The sequence below is a fragment of the Schistocerca serialis genome, chromosome 5 (genome assembly GCF_023864345.2).
Source record: "Schistocerca serialis cubense isolate TAMUIC-IGC-003099 chromosome 5, iqSchSeri2.2, whole genome shotgun sequence".
NCBI classification, from domain to species: Eukaryota; Metazoa; Arthropoda; class Insecta; order Orthoptera; family Acrididae; genus Schistocerca; species Schistocerca serialis.
The window spans coordinates 600,922,712-600,939,635 of NC_064642.1; the positions used below are offsets into that span (position 1 = coordinate 600,922,712).

Consider the following 16,924-nt stretch of genomic DNA (forward strand, 5'->3'; position numbering starts at 1 on the left):
TCAAAGTTGTCCCATACTTATGGAGGGTGTGTAGGCGAGCTTTTGAGGGAGACCTGCATCGTCATTCTAGCAAGGTTCCAGTGAAGGTGGCTTTCTTTTTCCTTCCTCTGATCTGTAACGAAGTGCCAAATGTGTACCTGAATCATAAGATTAATGCTTATATAGCGCGGTGTTGTGCTTATTACAGATTAAGGAATGGAAGAAAGTGAAACCGGTACCGGCATTCAGTATACACCTTGCGAATAGCACCAAGTGGGTCGCCCTCTTAACGTCCCCATCCGATGGGTGGATAACGCTCAAGGGTCACATACACTCACTGCGGAGACATTTGGAATTCAATGCAAGTCTGGTATTCGTGAACTTCACGCCACCTCTCCTTCCTTCACTGGCCAAATACTGGCAGTAAAATTTTCCGCCACGTTGATTCCAACTGGCATAGCACTGACAAGGGGAGGCCGCTAATTGTGAAATTCAGATTCGATTCATACTGCGCATAAGCTCATGGCCAGAGGTGTAATGTGGCAAAGCTCCAAGATGCACTTCTCAGCCGTTGTCGAGAAAATCTATAGTTAAAAGAAACCGTTGCGGTGAAATACTCTCTACGATTAGTAATTTTCTACAGCGTGGTGGTGCAGCGGTAAGCGCTCGGGTTCGTAATCCGAAGGTCGCCGGATCGAATCTCACGCCATGCAACTTTTTTTTTAGTATTTGTTTTTTGTGTATATATATATATATATATATATATATATATATATATATATAAAATTCCCGGCAATCAGTTGCAACAATTATGAGTATGCTCGCGTCCTTGCGTCGGATAATGACCCCCAGACTCTCGCACTTTTAAACGGCGGATGGAACGGAAAGTCCTCTCGTTCACTATACGCCACAGTGAACCCTATAACGCCCCATTTATAGAGTGGGAGCTCCTGACTGGCCTAGCACATTAGGCCGACACAGTTCCTGGGCCAGATCGGATCCACAGTCAGATGATTAAACATCTCTCATCTGACATCTCCTCGTTATCTTCAACCGGATCTGGTGCAATGGCGTCTTTCCGTCGCACTGGCGGGAGAACACCATCATACCAGTGCTCAAACTCGGCAAAAACCAGATTGATGTTGATGGCTATCTGTCCATCAGCCTCACCAACGTTCTTTGTAAGCTCCTGGATCGTATGGTGTGTCGGTAGTTGGGTTGTGTCCTAGAGTCACGTGGCCTACTGGCTCCTTGCCAGGGCGGTTTCCGCCTAGGTCGCTCTACCATTGATAATCTTGTGTACCTCGAGTCTGCTATCCGAACAGCCTTTTCCAGACGCCAATACCTTGTTGCCGTCTTTTTTGGTTCACGAAAAGCATGTGACACCACCTGGCGACATCATATCCTTGCCACATTATATGTGTGTGGTCTCCGAGACCCGCTCGCGAATTTAATTCAGAATTTCCTGTCGCTTCGTACTTTCAGTGTCTAAGTTGGTGCCTCCCGTAGTTCCCCCATACCCAGGAGAACGGAGTCCCACAGGGCTCTGTATTGAGTGTATCTCTGTTTCTTAGTGGATATTAACTGGCCTAGCAGCAGCTATAGGGCCGCCCGTCTCACCGTCTCTTTTATGCAGACAACTTATGCATTTCTTACTGATCCACCAGTACTGGTGTTGCTGAGCGGGGCGCTTGCAGGGAGCCATCAACAAGGGACAGTCATGGGCTCTAGCCCACGTCTTCCAGTTTTCTTCGGCAAAGTCGTGTGTTATTATCTTCTGTCGGCGTCGTACCTTTCGTCCAGAACCAGAACTTTGCCTTACTGACGATCCCCTCACTGTAGTTGTGACATATCGATTTTTAGAACTGGTTTCGGCGCCCGATTGTCTTGGTTTCCTCACCTTCGTCAGCTTCAGTGGAAGTGCTGGCAGCACCTCAATTTCCTCCACTGCCTGACCAACACCAAGGGGGGTACAGATCGCTCTACGCTGCTGCACCTCTAGAGAGCCCTTGTTCAATCCCGCCTTGACTACGGGAGGCTGGTTTATGGTTCGGCGGCGTCCTCAGCGTTGCGTTTACTCAACCCAGTGCACCACTGTGGCGTTAGACTGGCGGCGGAAGCTTTTAGGACGAGTCCGGTGACCAGCGTGCTGGCGGAATCAGGAGCCCCTCCATTTCAGGTCAGGCGTGCGTAGTTGTTCGCCAGTTACGTTGCACACGTTCGTAGTTCTTCTGCACATCAGAATTACCGTCTCCTTTTCCCACCCACGACGGTTCATCTCGCGCATTGGTGGCCCACGTCAGGGCTTCCAATTGCAGTTCGCGTCCTATCCCTTATGTTTGAGCTGGAGTCCTTGCCTTTACCACGTATACTCGAAGTCCATTCACACACACCTCCATGGTCTATACCTAGGTCGCGGCTTCGCCTGGACCTTTCACATGGCCCAAAGGACTCAGTTCAACCCGCGGCTCTCGACTGTCACTTCCTCTCGATTCTTGACACGTACCGAGGCCATGAAGCGGTTTACACCGATGGCTCGATAGCTGATGGTCACGTCGGCTTCGCGTATGTCCCATGGAGGACATATTGAACAGCATTCCTTGCCCGATGGCAGCAGCGTTTCCAGTGCAGAGCTGGTGGCTATATCTTGTGTGCCTAAGCACACCAGTTCATGCCCTGGGGAGTCGTTTCTCCTGTGTACTGACTTCTTGAGCAGCCTACAAGCTATCGACCAGTGTTACCCTCGTCATTCTTTGGTAGCGACCATCCAGGAGTCCGTCTATGACCTGGAACGGCCCGGTCGTTCAGTAGTGTTCGTATGGACCCCAGGACACGTCGGAATCCCAGGCAAAGAACTTGCTGACACGTTGGCCAAACAGGCTACACGGAAACCGCTTATGGAGATCGGCATTCCAATAGCTGACCTATGTTCTTTTTTACGCTTCCAGGTTTTTCGGCTTCGGGAGACGGAAAGGCATTGCCTCAGTACGCACAACAAACTGCTTGCTATTAAGTAGATTATGAATGTGTGTCAGTCCTCGATGCGGGCCTCTCGCAGGCACTCTGTGGTTCTCTGCCACCTCCGCGCTGGCCACTTGGGCGACACACGGCTACCTCCCGCGCCTTGAAGACCCGCCTCAGTGTCGATGCGGCGCCCGGCTGACAATGGCCCACTTTGGCTGCCCTGCGACGAAATCTTCGGTTACCGGACTCGTTGCCGCTAATTTTATCTGGCAACGCCTCATCGGCTGATTTAGTTTTATGTTTTATTCGTGAGGATGGATTTTATCATTTGATCTAAGTTTTAGCGCATGTTCTTTGTCCCTCTGTGTCCTCCACCCTAGTGCTTTTAGGGTGGAGATTTCAATGTGTTGCAGAGTGGCTGGCTTCTCCTTTTTATTCTCAAGGTCAGCCAAGCATGGTAATCTGTTTTGTCGTTTTAATCTCTTCTACCTGTTTCCAGCGTTTCCGTGATTTTCTTCTCCCCTTTTGTCCATTTCAGTTATTGTTGCCCTTCCGGCGTTCTTTTTGTTTTTCCTTGTGTTGTCAGTCTCGCTTGTTTTATTCTCACCCTTTTGGCTTTGTTTTATTCGGAACATGGGACCGATGACCTAGCAGTTTGGTCCCTTCCCCCCTCTTTTAAACCAACCAACCAACCTGTGGTAACTTGAAGTTGCGTGCGCAATAACGTGCTGTTGTGATTTTTTATTTAGAACAAAATTTCCGTTTAGGTGATATGAAATGTTCTTCTGGACCATTAGCTGGAAATATATTTTTTGTAGTAGAAACCACAAAATAATTAATTTTGAGAGAAATGACCAAGAAACAAGAATGATGGTGACAGATTATTAGTAGTTACGAAAGAATTTACATGGATGATATACCACTGCTCGAATTGGTTTTCAAGGGCAAAACCATACGTAAACCTTAACTCATTTTGAGAACGAAAAATTCGTTCTTCTAAATATGCTTTGACATTAGTAGTACAGCATGATAAAGTTAAGCGTTTTCGAGTAATTCCTTGACTAAAACAACGAGTGGACATAAAATACAGTTCGTATGTCACACGGTGGTTGCATCAACTCAATGGAAAGAAGGTTAGATGTTCTGTTGTTAGATCTCAGACGAAAACGGATGGTTTTAGGATGATTGAGCACTACAAATAATTCTTATTTAGTAGAAGTTTCAGGAGTTTTGCGCTATTTTTATCATGATTCTGTAATATGTTCAAAAAGTAAATATTTTAGTGCCGATTTTATATCAGATGTACAAATATTTAGTAATTACAGTTTTAATCTCGATTAACCGCAGGGATGTCTTTCACATATTTGGAATGCTTAAACTAGTAGTTTATATTTCAAAGACCGTTTGATTCGAGAAAATTCCGATTAATATCTCATTATCTCTGTCGAGCAAATGTTTCTTGTCGGTTCAACCACACTCCAGATTGAGTGAGAAAACATGTTTTGATATAAGGTCTGTATTTATAGTGCTAGCATGTGCAACATTAAACACCTTCAATCCATGATTCTAACAAGAATTTTGAATGTACTTATCATTTCGTTTCCCATCGAATTGTCTATCAATAATGCGTATAATTAGCTATGTTCTGTTCCTAAGATGATCGGTGTCTGGAGAGAATGTTCATCAACTGCAAATGCAGCATGGAACGTGTGAAAACATCGTTGGACGCCTACTTTTCCTTAAAGAAGAAATTTCCAGAGCTTCTGATGAACCGAGATCCCGAGGACGCTGACATAAAAAAAGCCAAAGATTTCATGTGAGTATCTGCACTGCTCGAGAGACAAATCAACAGTTTTGAGTATTGTATGTGTCAAAGCTAACCTCGTCCTGTCAACGGCTGAAATGGCGAGTACAGTTCCGACGTCATTTTACTCACGTTGTGGCAGCACACAGGATGTGGATCGATGTGAACAATTTTGAAGAGAACAACAAAACGCTCTGTAGTGTAACTGTTTGTTGTTCTCTATTAGCGGTCTTCTTCACAATCCGTCTCAGATTTATTAGAAAGAGGTTCTTAGGTGAAACTTCAGTTACCAGGTTAGTCACAAGAATTCTTCCTCATGATATCCACTACATCTATATCGATACTTTGCAAATCACCCTCAAGTACCTAGGGATTTGTACGGAGAATTTTTCCGAGGAATCCGAAGCTGATAAAATATTTGTGATGCATCATCCCTTTCGACACATCAAAATTTAACAAATAACCAGTCTGTAGTTGCCATACACTTCTTTATTACAAACACAGACACAGATCATTCAAAATTTACTCAACAAATTTTCACTAATCAAAACAATGTCATAAAACCCTATTAAATAGTTTTACTGACTTAACTGAATGCTTCATGACTTACGTAGGAACTGGGTTCCATGTCAAATTCTAAAACTACTTCCATGGACGGAATTTAATCAATTGTAAGAAATTAAAGTATTATCAGATTAATGCACTCGGCTAAGCTTCTCTTTAGTACTACTCACAGGTAAGACGTTCACATATATAATAGTAGTATATTAAATAGTGTTAACATGGAGCCATTACATTTTTTACGTTGGAAATTAGTGGTGGACGCGATCAGACCGAAAGGTGCTACCAGATAGAGGAGATTCACGTACGAGAAGGTAAAATGGAGCTATACTGAACGTCTACATCTACATTTATACTCCGCAGGCCACCCAACGGTGTGTGGCGGAGGGCACTTTACGTGCCACTATCGTTAACTCCTTTTCCTGTTCCAGTCGCGTATCGGTCGCGGGAAGAACGATTGCCGGAAAGCCTCCGTGCGCGCTCCAACCTCTCTAATTCTAGATTCGTGATCTCCTCGGGAAGTATAAGTAGGGGGAAACAATATATTCGATACTTCATCCAGAAACGCACCCTCTCGAAACTTGGACAGCAACTTTGGGCTACAATTAAGCTTCCAGCAAACCACAACGCTCCTCCAGAAATATGAATTGCAGTACACTAACAACTTAACCACAGACACCAATGCAGGCCCTTAAATTTCCCTCTTCCTCTGTGATACCCCGATCGGAGTTTGCTCGCGTCGACCTCTGCCAGTGGCAGACAACATTCTGGCGCATCAGACAGACAAATATATCTGCCCGATTGGTTATAGATAAACCTTTAATTATACACGGCACCAATGAATCCAAGCGTCACTAACCTAGATGGGCACTTGCCCAGTAACGGCTCTTAAAAATTTGATTAGCCAATTCTCTAGAACAAAGAAATAAAATAATGACAAAGGAACAGGAAATAGGAAAATTATTTTGGCCCGCTCTTGAACGTCAGGCACAGACTTACGTGCTATTTGGTATGACCTCTAGTTACGCGTTAAGCAAGGCTTCGTTACTATTGGCTGTGCGTAGCTAGCACTACCCTTAAATATCATCAACATATCAGACGCCCCGGTCAAGTACAGTGACAAATAAGTGAAACTATGAAGATAGTTTTCAGTGCACTCGGGTATTCAATTAACGTGAACAGAAACTACCAAGAAACAATTCGACGACTCCAGTTCGTTCTCTTTGAGTAACATGTAACAGACCCGAAGGAAATCTGTCCTTCCGATCTCCAGGAAATACCAGTCATCATCGGCAGCGGATCTCCATCCAAACGGCTAAACACGCCGCAGCAGCTGGCCACGTTCCTTCATCGTACCGACTCGGTCACTCGCCAGCGCCACGCGTCACTGTAGCTCACTCAGCTGATACCAGAACGCAAGCCCCAACAGATTTTTTTTTTCTTTATTGAATTTCGCTCCCCCCCGAAGGGGGCGGGCTGGCAGCAGCTTCGTATGCCGCCCTTCAGCCTCCCCCAACAGAGCGCGAACGCCGCAGTTAAATAGCCATCCGCCAAAGATGCGAAGAAGACAAGTAGGCATCGAAAATCGACTCATAACGATGGCGATGACAATCGATGGAGACTGGCGCCAGCAGCGCACCAGCTGAATTTGATTTGGAAAGATGTGTTTGACAGTTACTCCGTTTTCATTATTTTCCTTCATTTCTGCTGCTAATTTCCGGCTGCCAGCCGAACTCTCAGAATGGTATCCGGCATCTCAACTTGTCACAACTACACTAAAATTGTAGAGCAGCCGCGCGGAGAAACCGCTCGGTTTGAGGATCCTTGTCACGGTTCGCGCGGCTCCCCCCGTCGGAGGTTCGCGTCCTCCCTCGGGCATGGGTGTGTGTGTGTGTGTGTGTGTGTGTGTATTGTCCTTAGCGTAAGTTGGTTTAAGTTAGATCGAGTAGTGTGTAAGGTTAGCGATCGATGACCTCAGCAGTTTGGTCCCACAGGATCTTACTAGAAATTAAAAAAAAAAAAAAAATCATATAGTATAAATGGCTGCGTTAAGATGGAACAACGACCCCTATAGCACACTGTGCAACAGAATTAAAGGATAACTATTTTGGAATCCGCTAACTGTGCGCATTCCAACGCACAGGTTTAAAATTTGGCTCAAAGGCGCGTAAGACTTTCCTCTGTAATGATACAAAACCGTGGCGTTGTGCGCCGGCACCGTTGATCTCGAAGACACTTCAAACAGCAAGATATCGACACTTGTGAAAAAAAGCCGGAACAGAGAAGTTGATGTGACGTGTAATATGTGTTAGTGTCTCATTCGCATTTCAATTAAATAATTCCGCTTAACGCCACCGCGGACGTGTCACACGACAGGAAGTTTGTGGCAGCCTCTCCAACCCACATAACATCTCCCTGGTTTGACGTCTCCGCGATGGAAGTCGGAATCGTGACGCCCATCAATGAAGTCGCACGGTTTTCTTATGGGTGGCCTACGGAAACATTTCATACACACCAGTGCTCAGAATCGAAACGAAAAGGCCTCAGGGTTCGGCATAAACACCGTAAATGAAACTATGCCTTTCCCTGGTACATAAATTGCAATACATTTCGCGATCGACAACGGCAGTTGGCAGTGCAGTGCGCAACAGGCAAACGTTCTGACAACATTTGACACTGCTACCGTCCTTGGACATCCTATGGACATTGTGGAACTGTAACGCTATTGAACGTAATCGCACCCGTTTGGATAGCAGTGCAACTGCAGTTCTTGCTCTCGTGGACAGGTTAGAACCACTCGGAACCGTTCAAACCCATTCGACGAAATCTGAACGTGATCTGATGCAGCAAAGTGTCCTTACGGTTTTACAGTGCTCATGTTATAGTCCCTCCTGTGCTGAACACGGAGGGGTGCAACATTCACACATGCGAGAATAAAGCGTCAAAGGGCACCCTCTATGACTTCCAGTTCAGCAAAACCCTCAATGGCATGTGTTTCGGCAGTCAGCAAACATCACGGACAATTGGAAAACGAAGCTGAAATATAGTTTAACGTATGGGGAAAAGTACTTCTTTGCCTTGGAGATCATTATATAACCATGTCATTGAAACTTCTTGGCAGATTAAAACTGTGTGCCGGACCGAGACTCGAACTCGGGACCTTTGCCAGTTTTAATCTTCCAGGAAATTTCATATCAGCGCACACTCCGCTCCAGAATGAATATCTCATTCTGGAAACGTATCATTGTCTTAATGCAATACAGTATTCAAATCTCTGTTCTAAAATTGTACCTGATGTTGGCTTAATGTCGAACGAGTAATTAGAATAAATTTACGCATGTTGTACAGGAAAGGTGCATGTAAATCGATTGTGTAACCAGGCATTGTGGGAAATAAGTAAAAATCGTCCTATAAGATACATCGAAAGTGTAGTTAAGTGTAGTTGTTACATTTTATACGCATTTAGTTGGTGAGGAGTCTCAACCTACCGTCCGCGGAACACCAAACTGTCTACAGCCTAGTTTAACATCCGAGGCTGAAAAATGTGTCCAGCAGAACATTCTCATCGAGTTTCAGACGGTAGTCTTGGATATGGGTGTTTTATGCAGTCCATTAAGATGGAAGGCATAGATAACAATCCTTCGGAACTTCAAAAATTATTAGAGGAAATTAGAACCAAATGACTAGTCAAGTTGGTGTGTAGAGTCTATGAGACTGGACAAATACCGTACGACTTTCGGAAAAATATCATCCAGACAGATCTCAAGGTAGTAAGAGCCGACAAGTGCGAGAATTATCACATATTCCGCTGTACGACCCATTCATAAATGTTAAAAGAAAATTGTTGGTATCTTTACCTGGCGATCAATTTGGCGTTAAACATGGTAATGGCGCTGGAAATTTAGTCTGATGCGGAAGCTGATATTGTGGGCAAGAGCTACTAAATATCAAGGCGCGTTCATAGTATTTGTCAAACTAGAAAAAGCGTTAGACAATGCAAAATGCGAGATTTTAGTTTCTAGAAATAATGGAGCAAACCACACGAAAAGGCGGGTGAACCACAATATGTACAAAGTACGAGAACGAAGAAGGAACATTGGGGGTGGAGAACAAAGAACGAGGCTCCGGACTAAAATGGGTGTAAGACGGAGACGCAGTCTTTCTTCCCCGATGTTTAAACTGTCCCCGTCGACGCGCAGGTCGCCAAAGTGGCGTCAACTCGAGAGACCTGCACCAGGCGAACGGCCTACCCGACGGGAGGCCATAGGCACACGACATTTATTTATTACCTGCACATTGAAGAAGCAGAGAGAGATCTAAAATATCTTCCCGATTGGTATTAAATCCGGGGTGAAAGAATAACAGCTACTAGATTTGTTGACATTGCCGGCCTCAGAGAAAGCGAGGAGGAATAAACATTCTGGTAAGTACAGAATATGTACTGAGAGTGAACCGAGGAAAAACGAAGGTAATGAAGAGTACCAGAGACGAATTAATGATGGTGATCAGATTTGGGGCTACGATTTAGACAAAGTGAAGAAACTCTGTTACCCTGCAAGCAAAATAACGTATGTCGGTCGAAGCACGAACATAAAATGCAGGCCAAAAGAATTTTCCTAATATCAAACAATGACCTTAATTTAAAAGATTAAGTTTAAACATTAAAATTCCTTGATTTATTAGCGTATCTTATCGCTATTGTAGTAAGGTTTTAGCTACAGCGCTCTTATAAACAATTTGTGTTTTCCAATTTAATTCCTCAGTAACGCCTCATTCCTCATTCTTCAAATTTCTTATTCTAGGTTTGTCCTTTGATCCACAGTCCATTTTTACACTACACTGAGTCACAAACTGCTATTGGAAGCAGTTTTTAACGCATTTCACGTAAACGTTTGGCTGCAGCTTCAAATATTTGAGGATCATGTTTAAATTGGGTCGCGTACACCTAGGTTCCTTCGTATCTAAATAAACTGTACAATTCGCAGTCTGTCACTTCTCTGTTAATTATAACAGAACACTGGTTGTGACTATAAAGCCACCATCGTATCTGTGAGAGACAAATAATAATACAGGTGTTTCAGAATTTGCGAAACGTGAGCATGAAGCTGTTATCTAAGCACAAGAAACTAGCAAGCCAAGCGAAATCAGAACAAGCCTGTGGTCCCGGAGCACCGTTAGGAGACGGACTGCCTCTCTACACCGTTGCCTCTTCTGCAGCTGCTGCATGCTGATGAACTTATCGCACGGTGATAGAACAGCACCGCGCGAGGTGGCGCAGTGATTAGCACACTGCACTCGCTTTCGGAGGACGACGGTTCAAAACCGCGTCCGGCCATCCAGATTTAGGTTTTCCGTGATGTCCCTGAATCGCTTCAGGAAAACGCCGAGATGGTTCCTTTGGCACGGCTCGGCCGATTTCCTTCCCTAATCCGATCTTGTGCTCTGTCTCTAATTATCTCGTTGTCGACGGGATGTTAAACACTGATCTCCTCCTCCCCCTCCTCCCGATAAAACAGCTGACGTCACCTTCGACAGCAACCTCATCATTGCTATATTTCTTTTGCATGCATTTTATTTCTTGTCATCTGTACCTCCAGGCATATTTTGCGTTACACTATTACTTTCGACACGGTCCTTTGAGTTACACTACGTTTTCTTTTTTGGTAATGGAGCGACATGGCAGAGGCAGGGGAAAATTGCCATAGATTCGCCAAAAAATTTAACTTGGCGATGAACCTTACTTTTGACAAATCTGTCATAAATTTAATTACTCTATTTAAATAGTTTCTTATTAGACAAGTGTCACCGCTCTTCTCGCCTGAGTTGCTAAAGCTATGAATTATAACTTTCATTTATTATAGTCATTGTTTTTCTGCAATGGTAGCACGTCTATTGCGTTTCCGTTTACGGACGTCCACCGCTTGCTTCTTGAAGCTGCTCTATAGTATATGATCTAGGTTCTCAAATTTCTTCCTTCCTCAGTTGTTCTCTCCCGCCTGCCTTTTACGACTATTCTTGCAAGCCCCGCATCCTTTTTTACATTCATTTTCGATACAGTTTTTTCCTTATTTTTAACACTTTCTGCAATTTCTTCTGCTTTCTTCTCAGTTAATTATTGGGTTTATTGGTAATCAGTTAAGTTAACGGCTACTCGTCCTATGTGTCACTGCATTTATGGGGCAGTTAGCTAAATGTTTTAATGAGTTTATGTACGAGGCTACAAAGTAATGCAAACTATGAAATTCTGATATCTTGGAAGCAATATTACACCTTGCGGTCGAAGCAAGATTGATACAAGACCAGCAGAGGCAAAAAAGAAATTCCTGGCCAATTACTGCTATCTACATTCGTCTTAAATTCAACAAGAAGTTTCTGAGAAAGGGAATTTGGGGCATAGCATTGTATGGAAGTGATTGGTCATTGGAAAAACGGGAGATGAAGAACTTCGAAGCATTTGGGATGTTATTCTGTAGAAGGTTCATGAAAATTAGGTAAGTCATAAGAAATGAAGTTCTCCACATAACCAGTGAGGAGAGAAATAGGTAGATGGACCGGAGTAAGTCATTAGGGAATAACTTTCATAATACTAGAAGGGGAAAATCTGTATGTGAAAAGAGACATTAGAATATACCCGACAAGTACTTGATGGGTTAGTTGCAAGTGCTATTCTCAGATGAAGACGTTAGAGCAGGAGAGTAATTCCAGACGGGCTCCATGAAAGCTGTTAAGAGTGCTAAACTTCCCACTCCCAGACCTTCTGAAAGAAGTTACAAATTAACATTCATGTTTGGCGAACTATGAAACACCTGAATCTTTATTTTGATCTCAAAAATCAGGTGATGGCAGTTGAGCCAAACAACTGTTATCTATTGTAGCGGTTTTATTTATTATTTGATGTTGCGCATGTAAGCTGGTTTGTATTAACTTTGGTGCCTGTGTCTGTTCTACTGTGAGCGTGAACAATCGAATGCTGTATTTACCTAAACACTGTCTCATGAAAAGACTCACTGTATCCATTTGAAACTGTGGAACTATATTGCAATCAACTTTTACCCAAAAAAAATAGTAAACATTATGTACTGTGCGGCGCAGCGAACAGTGCTACTATTCGTGACTTCACAGTGCTTTTCTTGTAATTCCAACACGCAGAAGCTAACAGAGTGAAAATTCTACATAAAATTACAAACAAAATTTCCCGCGAATAACTGTCCAAAATGCTTATGTAAGAACTTCTCTGCGAATTTACGTATCAAAACTAACTAAATAAATTCCCGACGTCTAAATAACACATACGAGAGTACGTAATGCTGCATTGTAAGAACAAGTGTGTCTAAGAAAGAAATGAAATCAGAGCTGAACTTCACCTGAGCCGAACTTAATGGCAATTTACACAACTGGCCACAAAAATTGCTACACCAAGAAGAAATGCAGACGATAAACGGGTATTCAATGGACAAATATATTATACTAGAAATGACACGTGATTACATTTTCACGCAATTTGGGTGCATAGATCCTGAGAAATCAGTACGCAAATCAATCACCTCTGGTCATAATAACGTCCTTGACACGCCTGGGCATTGAGTCAAACAGGGCTTGTATGGCGTGTACAGGTACAGCTGCGCATGCCGCTTCGACACGATACCACAGTTCATCAAGAGTAGTGACCTGCGTATTGTGACGAGCCAGCTGCTCGGCCACCATTGGCCAGACGTTTTCAGTTAGTAAGAGATCTGGAGAGTGAGTTGGCCAGGGCAACAGTCGAACATTTTCTGTATCCAGATAGGCCCGTACAGGACCTCCAACATGCGGTCGTGCATTATCCTGCTGAAATGTAGGGTTTCGCAGGAATCGAATGAAGGGTAGAGCCACGAGTCGTAATACATCTGAAATGTAACGTCCACTGTTCAAAGTGCCGTCAATGCAAACAAGAGGTGACCAAGACGTGTAACCAATGGCACCCCATACCATCACGCCGGGTGATACGCCAGTGTGGCGATGACAAATACGCGGTTGCAATGTGCTCTCACCATGATGTCGCCAAACACGGATGCGCCCATCATGATGCTGTAAACAGAACCTGGATTCATCGGAAAAAATGACGTTTTGCCATTCGTGCACCCAGGTTCGTCGTTGAGTACATCATCGCAGGCGCTCCTGTCTGTGATGCAGCGCCAAGGGTAACCGCAGCCATGGTCTCCGAGCTGATCGTCCATGCTGCTGAAAACGTCGTCGACCTTTGCAGATGGTTTTTGCCTTGCAAACGTCCCCATCTGTTGACTGAGAGATCGAGACGTGGCTTCACGATCCGTTACAGCCATTCGGATAATATGCCTGTCATCTCGACTGCTAGTGATACGAGGCTGTTGGCATCCAGCACGACGTTCCGTATTACCCTCCTGAACCCACCGATTCGATATTCTGCTAACAGTCATTGGATCTCGACCAACGCGTGCAGCAATGTCGCGATACGATAAACCGCAATCGCGATAGGCTACAATCCGACCATTATGAAAGTCGTAAACGTGATGGTACGCATTTCTCCTCGTTACACGAGGCATCACAACAACGTTACACCAGGCAACGCCGGTTAACTGCTGTTTGTGTATGAGAAATCGGTTGGAGACTTTCCTCATGTCAGTAAGTTGTAGGTGTCGCCTCCGGCGCCAACCGTGTGTGAATGCTCTGAATAGCTAATCATTTACATATCACAGCATCTTCTTTCTGTCGGTTAAATTTCGCGTCAGTAGCACGACATCTTCGTGGTGTAGCAATTTTAATTGCCAGTAGTGTAACTTGCCCGAGTGCAATGCATGGAAATGCAACTAATTTCAGGAACTGTATTGCGAAGCTCTGATTCCTTGACAGTTACAATATTTACAAATTCCATTTCTTATAAAAAATGAAATTCTGTCATATAATTAGTTACTGAAATGGTTAATAACTGGTAAGGACATACTATGGGTCAATTACGTCCCTACAATCAAACTGACCCGAACCAGTAGAGAAAACTCTAGCTAAAATTTGCATCTTTCACACTCGTCACAAATTAGATGCACTTCTTGGATCAGCCGTTCCAAAATCATATTTCCCAAAAGAATCATCCTCTGGTTTCACATCTGTGTTTTGCTAGTGATTTCCAGACCTCTCAGCAACGTGACAGGCACCTGACTAACACACTCCTGATCGAATGCTACACTTGTAATGACCATGCTGCTGAAAACCAGAGATCACATTCCTTGTACTCAGAACTTCTGATATAGACTACTGAAGACTTCTATTTGAAACATTTGCAGTGTACAGATACATCGAATAAGAATACACTTCACGTCACTTTCATTGAATACCAAAAAACAAGCTCGATATGTTACACGTTTCACATAAACTAAGATTCTCTCAAGACTACTGTTAAGGCGAAACATCTGTGTGTCGCCAACTGTGTGAACGCTGCTGTCAGTGCTTACGTTGCTGTTGCGCAGCAAGACGTTCTCGACGTCGCCACTGACTACTGAGGGCCTGCGCGTGACGTGCACGTTGGACGTGGCGGCGGACCCCCAGTGCTACGACCCGCTGCTCTGCTACAAGCTCATCCTCATGTGGACCGAGGTCCTGCTCGCCGAGGACTACTCGCTCGGGGACATCATCATACTCGACCTCAAGGACTTCACCGCCTCGCACGTGCTCAAGACCAGCGTGAGCCTCGTCCGCAGCGTCGAAATTATATTCAAGGTACGTTACTGTAGGGGTGCTCAAACAGTTTCTGTTTGACGGCCTCGCTGCAGCCTATATGCAGCGTAGCTCGACTCCGATGCGGTTGCATAAGCACCGACATTAGGCAACGGATTCCTGTGGCAGTCCCGTTTTTCCGTCGTGCGTGCGGTATCTGACCTCGTCAGCTCAACTAATAAACCAGACTTGCTCTGCGTAATTGTAAGATACACTTTATACCATGTACTTTAATTGCATCGGTTGTTTTCTATCTCTGCATGTCTCCGCAATATCCTTTCTTTCAGGAGTGCTAGTTGTGCAAGGTTCGCAGGAGAGCTTCTGGAGAGTTTGGGAGGTAGGAGACGAGGTACTGGCAGAAGTAAAGCTGTGAGGACCGGGCGTGAGTCGTGCTTGGGTGGCTCAGATGGCAGAGCACTTGCCCGTGAAAGGCAAAGGTCCCGAGTTCGAGTCTCGGTCCGGCACACAGTTTTAGTCTGCCAGGAAGTTTCATAACAGCGCACACTCCGCTGCAGAGTGAAAATCTCATTCTGGATTTGGTGTTACACTCGTCTGATATGAGACGTTCCCGGGGGCCGGGGTAGGGGGAGGGGGTTCCACTGGTGGTCGAACCGCACAATAACCCTGGATTCGGTGTGGTGGCGGTGGGGTGAGTGGACTGCTGTAGCCTGTTGTGGGATTGTGAACCACTGAGTGCTACGGCGGGGACGAAGCCTCTCCGTCGTTTCTATGTCCCGACTTCAATACACAGTTTTGGACTAAATGCGTTTAGACCCAACTATAGTATGCTAGTAGAACTTACACTATCAAGTAAGTGATTGTTTATTTCATCACAGCAATATAGCGACATATAATTTACGATGTAGCACTGGGAATGTGTTGGGCCACTACTTATATTTTCACATTCCAGTTAGGTTGTTTTCGTAGCTTTTAGGTATTTCATATTGAATTTTCCGTTTACTGCACATATTTCAATTATTTTCTATCATAAATAGCATTTACTTTAAACACGTCCCAAAATTTTTACAGATCGCATCATTTTTTTAAAAAAATTTACTTTGTCAGTCTCATTTTGCCCAAGAACAGTGCACTAAACGACAACGTAAGCTTTTCATTCACAAAATCTGCACTCGGGACTGAGGAGGATACGGAAACCTGAACTGTAATAACGGTAGTAACTGCTTCCCATTTTCTGTAACTGGTTCCTATAGCTGTTACTGTTCGGTTAAGACTGTTATAAAAGCAGTTAATATAGCTGTAGCCGAGCTATGCGTCCTATTCTACAGGAACTTACAAGCAAGCCAACATCGCTCAACTCGTTTGACCGAGGGTGCGGACACAAAACAAAAATACCACAGGCAAAATAACTACTTGTATGTCATTCACACAAGTAGATACACTGATAGTAAAATTTGAGTGCTGATGTGATGATAAGGTGTCCCAGAGAATAGTGATAGGTAGTGTTCCAAAGTACCAACAAAGCGAGGAAGCAGTCTACTTCCAACAATTTTTTTTCTTTACACTTCCGTTTTGTAATGTATGCAGAGTAGTGAAGTAGCAAAAACTATTGTCTTCCGTGTAAATCACCATGTCAACACTCTTAAAGGCGAAAACTTATGTAAAATTCTGGCACTGAAATAGTTACTTGTAGTGCATACGTAATTTTAATGTGATGAGTTACTGCAACTCAAGTATCAAAGAGATAAATCGAAAGCTGTTACGAGCCCATGTGACATACTTTAAATGTTTATCTCGGGAATTTTGTATTGACAAATCCCAGTTAACATTTCACGGTGTGATGGCATAGATTTTAGCTGATCTCTACCTGCGATCAACGATATCTTTGTCCCGTAAACGCTAGTCTGGAGCAAGTAAAGCGACGCTGAAGTC

At 44.2% G+C, this 16,924-nt stretch overlaps 1 protein-coding gene across 3 annotated transcripts in view; it reads left to right on the forward strand.

Annotated features, from left to right (window-relative positions):
• Nucleotides 1-16,924, forward strand: part of LOC126480748 (alpha-tocopherol transfer protein-like) — a 266,272-nt gene that overhangs the window by 176,012 nt on the left and 73,336 nt on the right. For all 3 annotated transcript variants that reach the window (XM_050104029.1, XM_050104027.1, XM_050104028.1), the window contains exons 3-4: nt 4,600-4,759; nt 14,788-15,037. In XM_050104029.1, the coding sequence (XP_049959986.1) occupies nt 4,600-4,759; nt 14,788-15,037 (410 nt within the window). The remainder of the gene's footprint in view (nt 1-4,599; nt 4,760-14,787; nt 15,038-16,924) is intronic.